At 38.6% G+C, this 16,639-nt stretch overlaps 1 protein-coding gene across 20 annotated transcripts in view; it reads left to right on the top strand.

Moving 5' to 3' along the window:
* Positions 1-16,639, top strand: part of LOC307155820 (nuclear factor 1 B-type-like) — a 141,385-nt gene that overhangs the window by 93,259 nt on the left and 31,487 nt on the right. For all 20 annotated transcript variants that reach the window (XM_079866796.1, XM_079866787.1, XM_079866793.1 and 17 more), the window contains exons 3-4: positions 8,372-8,425; positions 10,015-10,083. In XM_079866796.1, coding sequence (XP_079722922.1) covers positions 8,372-8,425; positions 10,015-10,083 — 123 coding nt within the window. The remainder of the gene's footprint in view (positions 1-8,371; positions 8,426-10,014; positions 10,084-16,639) is intronic.

Here is a 16,639-nt window from a genome sequence, read left to right on the forward strand (position 1 = left end):
GAAACCTGACTGATCTAGAGAAGATCTGTGTGGAGGAGTGGGCCAAAATCCCTCCTGCAGTGTGTGCAAACCTGGTGAAACAGGAACAGGAAACGTTTGACCTCTGTAATTGCAAACAAAGGCTACTGTACCAAATATTAACATTGATTTTCTCAGGTGTTCAAATACTTATTTGCAGCTGTATCATACAAATAAATAGTTAAAAAATCATACATTGTGATTTCTGGATTTTTTTTTTTTAGATTATGTCTCTCACAGTGGACATGCACCTACGATGACAATTTCAGACCCCTCCATGATTTCTAAGTGGGAGAACTTGCAAAATAGCAGGGTGTTCAAATACTTATTTTCCTCACTGTAAATGTTTCTTGCACACCAGATCAGCTTTTTAAACTGCTTTCTTAAGGAGGACTCTGAAGACTGAAACAATGACTGCTGAAAAGTCATCTTTGCCATCACAGGAATAAATTACATGTTAAAATATTTTAAGAAAAAGATGTGGGAAATTAGTGGGTCAAAGTTAAATGTACAGTTTTGCAGTCATACAGATTACAGAATGTTGTGGTTGACCAATCAGACTTCAGTATCCCAGTGTGTTGTGCAATAATCAATATTTGAGCTATTTATTTATTTATTATTTATTTATTTGCTTTTAAGATTTTTGCATAATATGAATCATTGAAGCATCTAATACAGGGATGGGCAACTTCAGTCCTGGAGGGCCACTGTCCTGCAGGGTTTAGCTCCAACCCTGATAAAACTCACCTGCCTGTAGCTTTCTAATAATCCTAAGACGCTGATTAGCTTGATCAGCTTGATCAGGTGTGTATACAAAGCAATAACTAAATCAGCATACTATCATCTGAAAAATATTGCAAGAATTAGATGCTTTGTTTCCAGACAAGACTTAGAGAAACTTGTGCATGCTTTCATCACCAGCAGGGTGGATTATTGTAATGGACTCCTCACTGGCCTTCCCAAAAAGACCATAAGACAGTTGCAGCTCATACAGAACGCTGCCGCCAGGATTCTGAGCAGAACTAGAAAATATGAACATATCACACCAGTCCTCAGGTCTTTACACTGGCTCCCAGTTAAATTTAGGATTGATTTTAAAGTATTATTACTGGTATATAAATCATTCAATGGCCTAGGACCTCAATACATTGCAGATATGCTCACTGAATATAAACCCAACAGATCACTCAGATCACTAGGATCATATCAGCTAGAAATACCAAGGGTTCACTCAAAGCATGGTGAATCTGCTTTTAGCTATTATGCCAGCCGCAGCTGGAACCAGCTTCCAGTGGAGATCAGACGTGCTCCTACAGTAGTCACATTCAAATCTAGACTCAAAACACATCTGTTTAGCTGTGCATTTACTGAATGAGCACTGTGCCAATGTTCGTCCGACTGTTTGTACTGTACTGTATTTTTTTTTTTTTTTTTTTTTTTTTTTTTTTTTTTTTCTTAACTGTTTTAATTAGTCTTATTTCTTTTTATTATTTTAATTTCTTTTATGTAAAGCACTTTGAATTGCCATTGTGTATGAAATGTGCTATATAAATAAACTTGCCTTGCCTTGCCTTGCCTTGTGTTTGATTAGGATTGGAGCTAAACTCTGCAGGACAGTGGCCCTCCAGGACTGAAGTTGCCCATCCCTGATCTAATATATGTAGCATTGATTAACAAAATACTTTGGCATAAACAAATTATGTTCAGCATGCATAATTTGCATATTTTTATGATATTTCAATATTTTCATTGAGTTGATATTTGTTAATTAAATGGTTAAATTTACAGAAGTGAGGTGATATTAACTGCACTATGAAATGACCATCAACCCATATACTGAGGTCCTTTCAGAGAAGAGATGCCCATTTACACAAGCCTCATCTGACATTCACTCTCTATCTCTAGAGCTGGCTCGCTGCTCACTATATCTATGTTTGGGTTACAACAAACTTTGATAAAGAGCTGTGATTTATCAACAATTGCCATAGTGAATAGAGGGAAAAGTGAAACAAGTAGTGAGAGATATGCATCTGAAAGATTGATTTAAAGATGTAAACATGAAGAAAAAAGTAGAAATTAAACACAAAGATCCTTCTCTGTGCACTTTTTGGGTATGCATGCTGAAGTCAGCTATAGTGTGAGGTCATAAGAGCGGTCAGTGACTAGCACACACAAACACACACTCAATTGCTGGGTGTCACTCAGTCACACAATATTTACACAATTGCAGCTGTACAGTTCAAAACATTTGGGCCACGACTGGCCATAATTAGAAGATATTCTACCTCTCTGGTTCTCTCTGCTGCCTATCTCTCTCCCTCTCTTTCTCTCGCTCTCCCTCCCTCTGCTTGGCTCAGGATTCAGGATAGAGTGAAAGAGAGAGAGCGTTCTTGGCTCGGGCCTGGTTTCTTTGGCAAGCATAACAGTATATGTGTGCAGCTTTCTAAAATGGCTGCCAGACGCCTCCTCCTGAAATGTCGACAGTGTGCACGCGGCAGGTCTGTTTGCGTGTGCGTTTGCGTACGCGGGGTGGGGGTGTGATACTGTGAATTAAAGTTGCTGAAGTATGTGATAGCTCTCAACCACGCTCAAAACAAAGACAAGATGCTGCTTGGGTTACATTGGGATGGAGCCAAGTGTAAGTGTGTGCGCTTGTGTGTTTGGGTTCATAGATCCAATACCCCAGATTCAGGTATTGGAGGCATTCTTCCCGCAGAATAACATTACGTTACATTGCTGGTGGAAGAAGTGCTGAAGGTATAATTGTGACAGCTGCATGGATGCTATCCAGTAGATAAGGTGGCACAAGGATACATTAGGGCATCATATTTATGAAGCTCAAGCGATCCGTGATGAGCTCATCTTGCTTTTATTCATGTGGATATGATCCTAGATCGAATGTCTTCATCTTAGATTTTTAGTCACCAAGAAAAGCATCACTATTACTGTTGCTATTACTATTAATTACTAGTAATTACTATTACTGAGGAAATTCTGTCATCATTTACTCATGTCGTTCCAAAGATTTTATTTCTTCTGTAGAACACAAAATAAGATATTTTTGAAGAATGTCTTGGTGCCCTTTGACTTCCATTGTATAGAAAAAAAAAGAGAGCCATTTAATTTTTTTTTAAAATATCATCTTATATTCCACAGCAGACAGAACGACATACACGTTTGGAGTGAATATTGACAGAATACATTTTTTGGGGGTGAACTGTTACATGAGATTGCTCAGATTGTGTGGCCTTTTATGGTCGTGACACACCAAGCTGACAGTCGGCCACCAGCCAATGCCATCATTGAGGTTCTGTCGGCCCAGTTTTTGAAGTGTGTCCTGCAGCATTGACATTAGTCAGTTCACCGTCGGCGACTTTTCGGCCAATTGAGCATGTTGAATCGGTGCCAGAATGAAGAAAGTGAAAACCAACTGAACAACATGTTTTATATTCAAAATCCACAGTCCTAGTTTCCCTTTTTGAATAACGTATATAGACTACTGCCACCTACTGTTATGGAGAGTTATTTATTTTAACGCAGGTGCTGAACATACATGCTAGCTGGCCGTGGACTGTAGTCTTTGTGGTGTATTCAAAAATATATTTTTTGGCCCAAACACAGATGACACAAAGCGACAACACAGATGGCTTTCGTTGCCACTAGTTTGTTGATGTTGGCTCTGTGTGTCTCAGCCTTTAAGGAGAACTCTGCTACTGCTTTTCTTACCCATCAGACTTTCAATTCTCACCTGGCGAATGATAAAATCGGTTTAAAAATCCCAGAGAGTTTTAGAGTGCAGAATATCATTGGTCTTGGGAGTGGACTCTTAGGGAGGCAGTTAGAAATGCGCTAGCAATCACTAGGAATACCTTTGCAACAGCATATTAACATGCTACAGGCCACTCAGAAGACATTAGAAACTGTATTGCAATGCCCTAGCATCTACTCAAGAGCACCCTGTCATTATGGCGAAGAGTTTAGCATGGGCAAACAGTCCACATTTTCTTCAGAAAAAAGTAGTTATACCATACTTTCCTCATGGGTTACTGCACAAAGAAAGGAAAGATTAATTTCCTCCTCCTCAGTCTGCCATCTCTCTTCCATGTTCTCTCCTCGGACAGTTTGTTTGTTTAAACAAGTGGCAGGGCTGTTGGGTGCCAAGGGTTGTTGTGTTTGGAGAAGCTCAGAGTGTTTCTGGGAGCTGTCTCTCTCTTATACACAAGCGTGCGCACACATACACAGCACTGCCCTGGCCAAACTGTTTAAATGTGTGGCTTATAGATATTTATTTTCAGAACGAACCATCAGTTGCTTATTCAAACGCCCCACCATGTGTAAAGCACAGCCACACACACAGCCACACACACACACACACATTATTGTCATCTTGCTAGTTCCTGGTGGGCCCTCTTTTGCCTTTAGAACTGCCTTAATTCTTTGTGGCATAAATTCAACAAGATGCTGGAAACATTCCTCAGAGATTATGATAGCATCATGCAGTCTCTGCAGATTTGTAGGCTGTGCATTTACAGTATAGCCACTTTTCTACTGTCGGGCGAAACCGTTCTCTTTGTTTAACCATTCCATTCCGTGCCGATCTGGCCACGGATATGGTTTCATTTTCCACTGTGGGGCTGATAACGGAGCTCTTTGGAATGTAATACAAATGTGTCAGTCGTTGCCTTGGTAATGCAACGGTTTACTGATTTTATGAGATAACTACCACGTCATGGAAGATTATCAGATATTTATTTTAATTTTATTATTAATTTGTGTTTGCATCGCTCAAATAGCACGATTAATCAGCTACAGAGAAACTGGTAGCCAAGCAACAGACAAGTGACCAATCCTGAGTGGCGACATCACTGCATGCATTCTACCAGCATGGTTAGCTAACCGTGCTGAGAATTCCGGGCCGAGAATGGTTTGTAATTATGCCGGACCAGGTTCAAGTGGAAACATAACTGTTCCTTACCGTTTTTAGAACTGTTCAGCCCAACGGTAGAAAAACGGTTTATGATGCAAATCTTCCGTTACACCACATCACAAAGGTGCTCTACTGGATTGAGATCTGGTGACTGTGGAGGCCATTTGAGTATAGTGAACTCATTGTTATCTTCAAGAAACCAGTTTGAGATCATTTGAGCTATGTGACATGGCGCGTTATTCTGCTGGAATAGCTATCAGAGGATGGATACACTGTGGTCATAAAGAGATACTGTAGACATGGTCAGCAACAATACTCATGTAAGCTGTGGCATTTAAACAATGCTCAATTGGTACTAAGGAGCCCAAAGTGTGCCAAGAAAATATGCTCCACACCATTACACCACCAGCAGCAGCCTGAACCGTTGATACAAGGCAGGTTGGATCCATGCTTGTGTTGTTTACTCCTTGCTTTTATGTTGTTTAATTCTGCTCCTACCATCTGAATGTCGCGGCAGAAATCGAGACTCATCAGACCAGTCAATGTTTTTACAGTCTTCTATTATCCAGTTTTGGAGAACCCGTGCTAACTGTAGCCTCAGTTTCCCGTTTTTTCCCCCCTGAAGTGGTCTTCTGCTTCTGTAGCACATCTACTTCAAGGTTTCGACATGTTGTGTGTTCAGATATGCTCTTCTGCATACCTCGGTTGTAACGAGTGGTTATTTTAGTTAAAATTGTCTTTCTATCAGCTTAAACCAGTCTGGGCATTCTCCTCTGATCTCTGGCATCAAGAAGGCATTTTCGTCTGGCACCAACAACCATGTCACGTTCAAAGTCACTTAAATCACCTTTCTTCCCCATTCTGATGCTCAGTTTGAACTTCAGCAGATTGTCTTGACCTATCGTCTTGTCTACATGCCTAAATTAATTGAGTTTCTGCCATGATTGGATGATTAGATGTTTGCATTAACGAGCAGTTGAACAGGTGTACCTAATAAAGTGGCCAGTGAGTGTATAATATATGCCATATTAAACTTTACAAAAGAGCTGGCGCTTGTAGATGTGGTATTACTTATTATGGAAAAACGTAAACTTTATTTTATATTTATTACAAAAATATTGAATTTCCTGCTGAAATTAGCCATAGTTTCTTTATTTCATTGTGGGCCGTAGCAGTGTGCCTGGATCAGAGCTGTTTGAAAAAGTGTGTGCCATCTGCTCTATTGATGTGCCCTGTGTTCAATCACTCAACATCCATGCAAGATTGTACTTAGAGATGCAAACTATTCCTTTACCTCTCTCCGTTTCTGTTTTCTCTTTTGGAGCATCGGCATAGTAGGAGATGTCTTTAAGCAGACTGATGGATGGTGTATAACTTGCTTGTAAATTGTAGGGGGAGGGTAGTTGGCATAGGAACGGGCACTGTCACAATGCCAACCTGCTTCTGTCCAATCAAAGACTCAGCTGTTGGCCAATGGTCCAATACGCTTTCATGATTCAAACACTACTTAAGATGTTATTTATTATGTGGGAAAAAAATAGTTGAAGCTTAATGCAGAAATAACTCTTAAAATTTCTAACAAATGCACAGGACAAACCACGAGTGGGGATTTTTCTCCTCCTCTCACTCTATCTTAATTTTCTCCAGACTTTTTTCTTCTTAATATATGGTGTTCCCTCCCTTTTTTGTCATTATTGAGCTGAAGCCAAGAACATTCCATTTTTGCAGCTCTGCTTAATGGTCATTTTTGAGTGAGGGGGGTGGGGGGGTGGAGGGGTGGGGGGGGGGGGGGAGATTTATTCCCATCTCTCTATCTCTTACTCTCCCCCTTTAACTTTCACTTCTGAAATGGAGCTTAGGAAGGAACAAGAGTAATGAGAGCTCATTTTCTCTCTTTTCCCCCCCATTTTTTATTTACTAAATGCCAACATTTAGGCATCATAATTGCATTGTCCGATATCAGTGTTGAATTGGTCGGTTAACTAAAAGGAGTTTTAGTGCCCCTTTAGGTAAAGAAAACAAAACAAAACAGCAATGCCTTATTGTTTAAGCAAGTGGGTTGTTTTAGTATTATATTGGTTATCGGCCTATATGATTGCTTTATTATTATTATTATTATTATTATTATTATTATTATTATTAATATTATTATTATTAAAGTATCAATCCATATTGAATAAATAGATCATCTGGTACTATATTATTTGCATAACCTCATATATCCTATTTTTTACATTTAAATAAATGTTAGATGACAGTAAAAGCTGTAATATTTGGATAATACAAAATGTAATATTTAAAATCACTAATAAGTAAATATTATATTAGTTTAATATAATGTAATAACATTGTTAAATGCAATCTATGTAAAAAAAAAAAAAAAAAAAAAAAAAGCATTTTCATACTATACAATAGAATGTTGTGATACCTAAATTCACTTTGGTGTATTGCTATCGTCCAGAATTTTATATCAGTGAATCCCAAATATGTTGCTTGTTGTGATCTTGAAATAAGCAGATTATTAAATGAGCTCCTGAAAAGACTGGGATAATGCATGCCACTATCATTAGCACTGTAGGATCAAGGAAGGGTCTTCCTAAAGGTTTTGTAAGGTAACATCATTAATCATGTAACATTTAAAGCACACATCAATGGCAGGCAGGATTCTTCTCATTTTTCCATCTTTCCTCCCCTGCTCCTCTACTTTGCTCATGCTCTTCAAGGTGGGGTGTGTATTGTATCTCCATTTTACTTTTGAGGCACGTTTCAGCTTTGCCTTTACCTGTTCCTACATCCTTCTTTTTCCCTTCCCCTTTTCTTCTCCCGTTCCCCCTCACTGAAAGAAACAAGCATGTAACTGCACACATCTGGCCTGTCCTGTCAGGACCCAGAAACTGTAGTTTGCTTTTCAGGCTGTTTACTGTACTAAATTCTTTCTTTGTGTTGGGTTTGTTGCCTATTTGCTTTAATCGAGCTGCATGATATGTAAAACCTGATGATCATGTTCTCCAGCATGCTTTGTGATTATCCAAAAAGCATCTGACCATTATTACAAAGAGTTCACACATGATCAGTCACAAATTTGCAGAAACTGAAATAATTATTTTTCAGTTTATACCAGAGATGTTCCATGTTGTAAAGAGTTCCACCCTAAAGATTTCAATTTGTTTCCAGATTAAAATGTAAAATATGTGGTCTTTTGGATCCTATTGTTTGTTGTTTATATATTGTGTATTTGTGTTGTTTTGATTTTTCTAAATTTTTCTCATTTCCTAATGTCAACAAAACCATAACAGCTAAACAAACATGAGAAAACACTGCCAAGTGGATGATAAATTACAGTGAAGTGCAGTACTGTCATCTGTAGACCTACTGTGCTTTCTGGGTTTTGTGTTTTAATCCACCAACTTTATTTTGTGTTTTCAGACTCGCAACAGTCAGGAAGTCCAAGCAACAATGAGCCTGGCAAGAACCCTCCAGGTATGTCAACATAAATGCAAAAAACACAAATGCACATAAATCTACATCTGCAGTCAAGGGTTTTAAGTAAACTATTGCCAGGTGCTGGTGTACCCATAATATTGACACCCCATAAAGGCAGATAAATCCTGTATGACACCAATGTTATATGGATGTTTATTTAATTTTCATTATATTGTTTCAAGGTTCCCAAAGTCATGGACAATCTAAAAATATCTGGGAATTTTAAAATTGTTATTATTAATAATTTGAGTTATGCTCACTTTTCATCAGCAAGAAATTTAGAGTAATTATAAAATGATACAAACTTTTTATTTTATTTAAAAAATGTACAAATAACAAATTCATAAAAATCGAATCCAGTAATTATTCACAAATGACTTGAAAAAACATTATGGAAATTAAATAATCAATAGGTGTGGGACCCCTGTTTTTGTGAGATGTATGTGTTTTCGTGTACATATATTTGTAACTGGATATAAGCTACTTGTAGGCCTATAACTCATGTTCAGAGAAGAGAAACATAAGCCCCTTTCACACAGAGATTCCGGAAAATACACGGATAAAGTGAGCCGGGATTTGACCCGGGTTTGTTTGATTTTGGTTCATTCACACTGCGAGTGATTTTCCGGAATGAGAGAGTGCGTTCACACACGACCCGTAAAAATCCCGTAAAGACACGTGACATCGATGTGACTTGTAATGTCTCAACAGCCTCTCAAGTTTGCTTATGAGCTGCGATTTCTCTCTCGAGAAACCAAGCTTGTCCATTTTGTTCTCTGATTCGATCATAAACTTGCGCATTACGTACCGTTTCACAGCTGGCGAACAATCCCGGCTTCAGCGTCATCACTACGACACGGCATTATTACGGCTTTTGTTCACACAGCGCGCGTTCCGGGACTGAACACGGCAATGTTACTAGGTCCCCAACCCAGCATCGATCCCGGCATCAATCCCGGGTCGTGTTTGCGTTCACACAGAAGGCACTCTGGCAATTTGCCGGCAATTTCCCGGGTTCAAAGCGCTGTGTGAAAGGGGCTATAGACATTTATCTTGTCATTTGCCACTGAAACAACTTACAACTACTGATCAGTTGGTCACTCAAACCAAACCAGGTCTCAAATAACTCTACTACAAATATATTTAATTTAATTAATTAGCAGCTGAATTAAAGCTAAACTTTTCTTTATATTGCACAGTACCACAAAAAAAAAAAAAAAAAATCCTACACTGTCTACCAGTTTAACTCTTTTGCTTTTTTTTAGAGAAATTATACCAAAACAGGCTTATTTGATCTGGTCTTTTTTTGGGCACAAGTCTGGAATACAGTGTTACGTACTAGTTGGCCTTCTCTGAACCTAATCTATCTCTAGTATGTATATAAAACAAGTCACAGTTAGTTTCGTCACAATCCCTGAAAGCAAAAATTAAATGGTGACGAGGACGAAAGATTATTTGTTTAATCTATGAGGAAACTAAAATGTTTTCTGATGCCTGCTCACCAAACACACAGCATTTGAAATGTCCTCATGTGTATGTGTTAAGTAAGGACATGTGTCTGAAGAAAATGCTTTTGTCTCCCACAGTTTACTTGGAAGAGAGCTTTATTAAATCAGGGGTCTTTAGTGTTTCGGAGCTGGTGAGAGTATCCAGAAGTAAGTCTCTCTCTAAACACGCGCACACGCGCACACACACACACACACACACACACACACACACACACACACACACACACACACACACACACACACACACACACACACACACACACACACACACACACACACACACACACACACACACACACACACACACACACACACACACACACACACACGCACACACACACACTGGTTTCACTACTGTATGTTAGTGAGGGCATCTCGTAGACGCATGGTTTTATACAATTTTAAACAAGCACATGGATTTATATTTTATACAGGTAAAGATACTGCATACGCATAAACCTACTCGGGCGGATCTAGAAAAGATATGGTGGCATGAGGACTATTAGGGGTAGCAACACCAAAGCAAATATTCATGCATAGTTATTGTAGATTTATGGCCTGACATACACATTTATGTTCATGAATATGTGAAACGGTTGCATTACCAGATCTATTATGTCTAAAAATAAATAAAATTCAATAAAAATAAAAATGAAACTTTCGAATTTGCTAACATTAGAAAGAAATGCCCAAATATCAAAACACTAAGACTGGATCAGTTGTGCAAATACTGTTTGAGTGTCTGTTATTACAGTTTTTTTCGATTGCTAAACGACAGTGGGCACAACTGGAGTCACATGTGCAAAACTCTAACTACAGTCTGCACAGCAGCAGTTCATGTGGACCAAACTCTAGTTTGTTTTTCATTGCTTGAACACAGTTTTCAAAACTCTACACATTTATCCCATGACTTTAACCACAACCTGCACAACACTGTGGATTTACAGCACTTTGTTCAAATGCTAACACACTGCTGTCAAAACTGTGAACCACACATTCAAAACAGAATAGATTTCAGCCTTGTGCCTTTCAAACACTGCTGATTGCAATTTCAGCTGAAAGGCTAAGCAGGTGTCTTGTTTATTTGATTATTTGTTCAAATTACAGTATGCACTTTTAGTTTCTACCTTTTTTTTCTCATTACTGTAATTCCATAAATTACTACAGACTATTGAAGCAAACTGCTAATTTTCATTTACCTTAAAGAATTGTTATGTTCTAAAAATTTAAATGAATCATGTGAAAGAATGTCACTCTTTTCTTTGAAGAAAATATTACTTTGTATGAAGTCACTGAAATTGTTCAAACTGTAAAGATGAAAAGTTTGTATTTTCTGCATTGGTGTTTGATGCTAGAGTTTTTACTCTCAGTGTGTTCTGAGTGACAGTGTGTGTTATCTCAGTGAGGGTTGTGCATAGTGTTTGGCTGCACTCAGCCTGTTTTGAGCCATGTGTTAAGAGTTGTGTTGCTTGGAATGAGTTTTGCAGGTGATGTGAACTGTTTAGCTCAGGTGACTGTTGGTAGTGCAGACTGTAGTTAGAGTTTTGCACATGTAGCTCCAGTTGTGCTCACTGTTGTTTAGCAATCGGAAAAAACTGTAACAGAAGTCGATTTGTCTGTATGTGGATGCTATGAAACAACAGCAACACTCAGATCATCTATCTATCTATTCTGACCTAACTTCAAACTATTTTTCATTTTAAAACAAGACAAGCCAACACAAAATTTGTCTTTTAAACTTTTCAATCTAGTTCATTAAGATTAGATTCTTACCCAACTCTGCTATCAGTTTCCATGATCGGAATCTTCTTATTGATTTAATTTAATTGTATTGTCAGATGGCAAAAAGGTCTATATCAATGATGAAAGTGAAACAGGCATTCATATAATTCGCTCACATCATATACTGACGAGATTAGATTTCTCAGAAAACCTCAGAGAAACCAGCTGAGAAGCAGCAATTTTCAGATTCACGAACAAATGGATAAACAATCAATTTGTTCGTAAACTGGGCTGCACTGGTTGCGATGTGTGTTTCTGACTCACTAAGAACTGATTCATAAGAGTAATTTTTAAAGGAGACATATCATGCTTTTAAATCGTTCCTTTTTACATATAAATCATACATTTGTAGTCTATATAAAGCGGAACTGCAATGCTTGGGTCTGAATTCCTCATTATTATAGCTCCACAGGCCCCTTTTCTACCCCTTTTCTGATGTGCGTCTGAGAGCAACTCGTTTTGGTGCGGTCTCTTTAAATACAATTGAGACACTTCATACCCCGCCCCCTCTCCAGGATGCAGAGGTGACACGGTTCAACTCCACCCCGTTCGGCCATTTTTGTAGTTTGATAGCAGAGATATGATTATCTAGCGGCACAGAAACTTTTTATTCACACGTTATTAACAAAATGTCAACAACGGAAGACTTGTCCAGCCAGCCTTACATGTTCGAGCCAGAGTCGGAGCCGGAGCGAGATGAAAATGAAGACGACGAACCTGCAGAACAACGTCTTCATATGGATGTATCGCAATGGTGTGTTACTGTATTTACACATGAAACTTTGGTCTTCCGACCTTTTACCACCGTGTCGATTTATTTTGATTAATATGTGCGAGGGAGAGAGAGCAAGACAGCGTCTAGTTTGGAGACGGTGTCTTGTTTACATTTCCACCTGGCTCTGAAGAGAGAGAGAGTGCGTGCGCGCGACCGGGTCTCTCTCTCTCTGCTCGTTCTTTCAGTTAAACATGTGCCCTGTCACAAGCAGTTCATCTACATTAGACGGTGTAATGAAGCGTGTGGGTTACTACATCCAACAACCGAACATTTGAACTTATCCTCTCGTAACTTCTGCATCTTTTAGCTTGGACTACAAAATTGCAGCGAGAAATAAAAATGGCGGATTGCTCGAAGTGTTGGGCTGGAAGTCAATACATACAACCGGCACATCCGGGAACTTAACTGTAAATTTTGTAACCGCCCCTTTTTAGGGGAAAACAAACCAGACTTCCCATAGACTTCAATACAAAATAGCGGCACAAAACAATGTCCGTACACAGCCGGCAGACGTGTATAACTTCAGAAATCACTTAGATGAAATATGTCGAGTAATTATATGTTCACCCTGCCTTCCATAGAGCGTGAACGATACGTTTATAAACTTAATTTGGGCAACTTAAAAATATGTCCCTACCAGCGTCAAATTGGTCTAACAACCCCACCCAGTGGCCAGAAGTGTCTTACCCGGACATTTACTCGTACCTCATCGAGTCACCAGGTAGCCAGTGAATGATTTTACTTCGGTTTTAAGAAGTAAACATCTTTAAATGTATAATATTATGTCTTTATATTTAGAGGAGCTACTGAGTGCACTTTTCTGTCCAGTCATACAACTAGCCTGATTTAGCTTTCGATAGCATCATCTGTAATTCATGATATTTCCATAACAGCAAGATATTGATGATGATGGCAGGCAGAGATGGGCATAAATACATGGAAATGTATTTAAAATAAAATAAAAATACAAAATACTGTGTGGAAAAAAATAATTAAATACAAATACATAATAGGGGTAGCCTATTGTGTGAAAAAAAAAAGTTTAAATACAAATTACATGTTTGTAAGGGTTAGTACACGTCCTCAATCCGATACTGTGTATGGTGCTCGCCGGTTTGTTTTCCCCTAAAAGTGGGCGTGAACCTTTTCAGAGACGTTCTATGACGCTACGCCGGTTGTATGTATGTCCTTATTTGGCAGTTCCGCTGCAAATACTGTGACGTAATAGATCACAAAACGTCACAGATAACAGAAAAATCGGAACAGGTTGAAAAATAAGGCCAAAACAGAATATAAAGATATCAACGAAGCACCTGAAGAGAATAATTTCAACTTTTCTGTACTTCTAAAGACTCCAAATATACAACTAAATGCATTTAAGGGCTAAAAAAGTGGATTTAGCATGATATGTCCCCTTTAATGAAGCTGACTACACAGAAAATGTTGCATGTGTGTGCAACCCACAGGGACAGTTTATAGAAAAATGTGTTTTCTTCCCATTATTCTGTGGTACACTATCTTTTTTTTCTTTTCTTTTTTTCTTTTTTTTTTGGTATGCCATCAAATGCCGCTGCTCTGCTGAAAAGCGGTACAGGAAATTGATTACACTTATATTTTATACTGGGTGCCAGATGCGGTGACAATGCTCTTTCTTAGGATGCCAGTTGCCATCCCATGCCTCCTCTATAGATCTGCCCCTGAACCTACTCATCAGATAAATCTGTTGAAATCAGTAGATTTAATGTAAACATGACCTTCAAATAGTGGGAACCACTTCATATGTCCTGGCAAGTAGATTTTTTGAGAAGTTTCACTAAATGTGTTGGGACATTTAAAAAAATGTGGGTCTCAAAGTATAGCTATACCTTTAAACACACGTTTATCTAGCTAAATGAGGACACGCATGGACATGGACTAGTATAAATATGAATCTACTAGACTTACCCAACCCCTAGCTTAAAAATAAAATATTTAGCATTTTTAGAGGGGAAAAAAAAACTGAATGTTTATATGAATATTATGATTATATTTATATAAATTGAAATATATATATATATATATAGGTTGCCTCCTAAGGGAATTTTTTCTAACTTCTTGCGACAGCTTCAACCCACAAGTATAGCTAAGTAAACAGACAGAGCAACACAACCAGCATGCTTTATGCTGAGGCATTCCTGATTTAGCAAGGGAGGGACTTGCCCAGAACATCTGTGGAAAATCCAGTCTAGTGGGTCTTGTGTGTGTGTGTGTGTGTGTGTGTGTGTCTGTGTGTCTGTGTGTGTGTTCACAAGTTTTGGTGCACAAGCATACAGTAGTTTATGTGTAGACATGCCTGTTTTCATCGGAGATGATGACAGATGTTCCAAAAAGAATCTCTCTTTGATAACTGAGGACAATTTTGCCCTCAGGCAAGATTTGTACTAATTGCCAAAAGGTTTATCAGGGCCTAAAACACACACACGTTTACCCTCCACACACACACACACACACACACACACACACACACACACACACACACACACACACACACACACACACACACACACACACACACACACACACACACAAAGACGCTCATATTCACCCTAAGGGTGTATGATGCACTTGGTGACGCTGTAACTGATCCATGTCACACCTAAATGTAACACAACGCTTGCGATCTGTCCCACATACACACACACACACACACACACACACACACACACACACACACACACACACACACACACACACACACACACACACACACACACACACACACACACACACACACACACACACACACACACACACACACTGCCATCATTGTGGCCTCTATGATCCTCTGCTCTTTGGAAAGGCATTCAAACACTAAAAACACTACAGCCATATGACTTACCTGCAGGAAACGGCATGTACCAAAAAAAAAAAAAAGCAGAACAATGGAAGGTCTGTCAACTTCCTGAACAAACTGACAGTTTATTGCACACTTAAGGTTTAAAATGTATAATTTAATGGGCATTGTGTTGTTCTGTAATGCAGTTCAGATGAGGTTATAGTGAACACTGTATGTATCGTTGAGGGTATACATATTACAGTTTTTTTCGATTGCTAAACGACAGTGAGCACAACTGGAGTCACATGTGCAAAACTCTAACTACAGTCTGCACAGCAGCAGTTCATGTGGACCAAACTCTAGTTCGTTTTTCATTGCTTGAACACAGTTTTCAAAACTCTACACACTTAACCCATGACTTTAACCACAACCTGCACAACACTGTGGATTTACAGCACTTTGTTCAAATGCTAACACACTGCTGTCAAAACTGTGAACCACACATTCAAAACAGAATAGATTTCAGCCTTGTGCTTTTCAAACACTGCTGATTGCAATTTCAGGATTAGCCCCTCAATTATTTGTTCGAATTACAGTATGTACTTTTAGTTTCTACCTTTTTTTCTCATTACTGTAATTCCGTAAATTACTACAGACTATTGAAGCAAACTGCTAATTTTCATTTACCTTAAAGAATAGTTATGTTCTAAAAATTTAAATAAATCATGTGAAAGAATGTCACTCTTTTCTTTGAAGAAAATATTACTTTGTATGAAGTCACTGAAATTGTTCAAACTGTAAAGATGAAAAGTTTGTATTTTCTGTATTGGTGTTTAATGCGAGTGTTTTTACTCTCAGTGTGTTCTGAGTGACAGTGTGTGTTATCTCAGTGAGGGTTGTGCATAGTGTTTGGCTGCACTGAGCCTGTTTTGAGCCATGTGTTAAGAGTTGTGTTGCTTGGAGTGAGTTTTGCAGGTGATGTGAAGTGTTTAGCTCAGGTGACTGTTGGTAGTGCAGACTGTAGTTAGAGTTTTGCACATGTAGCTCCAGTTGTGCACACTGTCGTTTAGCAATTGGAAAAAACTGTAAGTACTAGAACAAATGTCATGCCTGCTCACCTGCATTCATGTGGCAGCAGCAGGTCTTGGGCTCAGTGCCAGCAGAGACTGACAGTAATTTTGCATGTGTTTCCTTCACCTCAGACCCTCAGGTCATATCATGTCATACATGAAAACACAGACTCTGCTAAAACGTCATGACACATCTCCTTAAACTACTGCAAAAGAGATTATTATTTTATTTTTTTTAGTATGAAATGTTAACACTATAGC

Source organism: Squalius cephalus, assembly GCF_949319135.1.
Source record: "Squalius cephalus genome assembly, chromosome: 3".
Lineage (NCBI taxonomy): Eukaryota > Metazoa > Chordata > Actinopteri > Cypriniformes > Leuciscidae > Squalius > Squalius cephalus.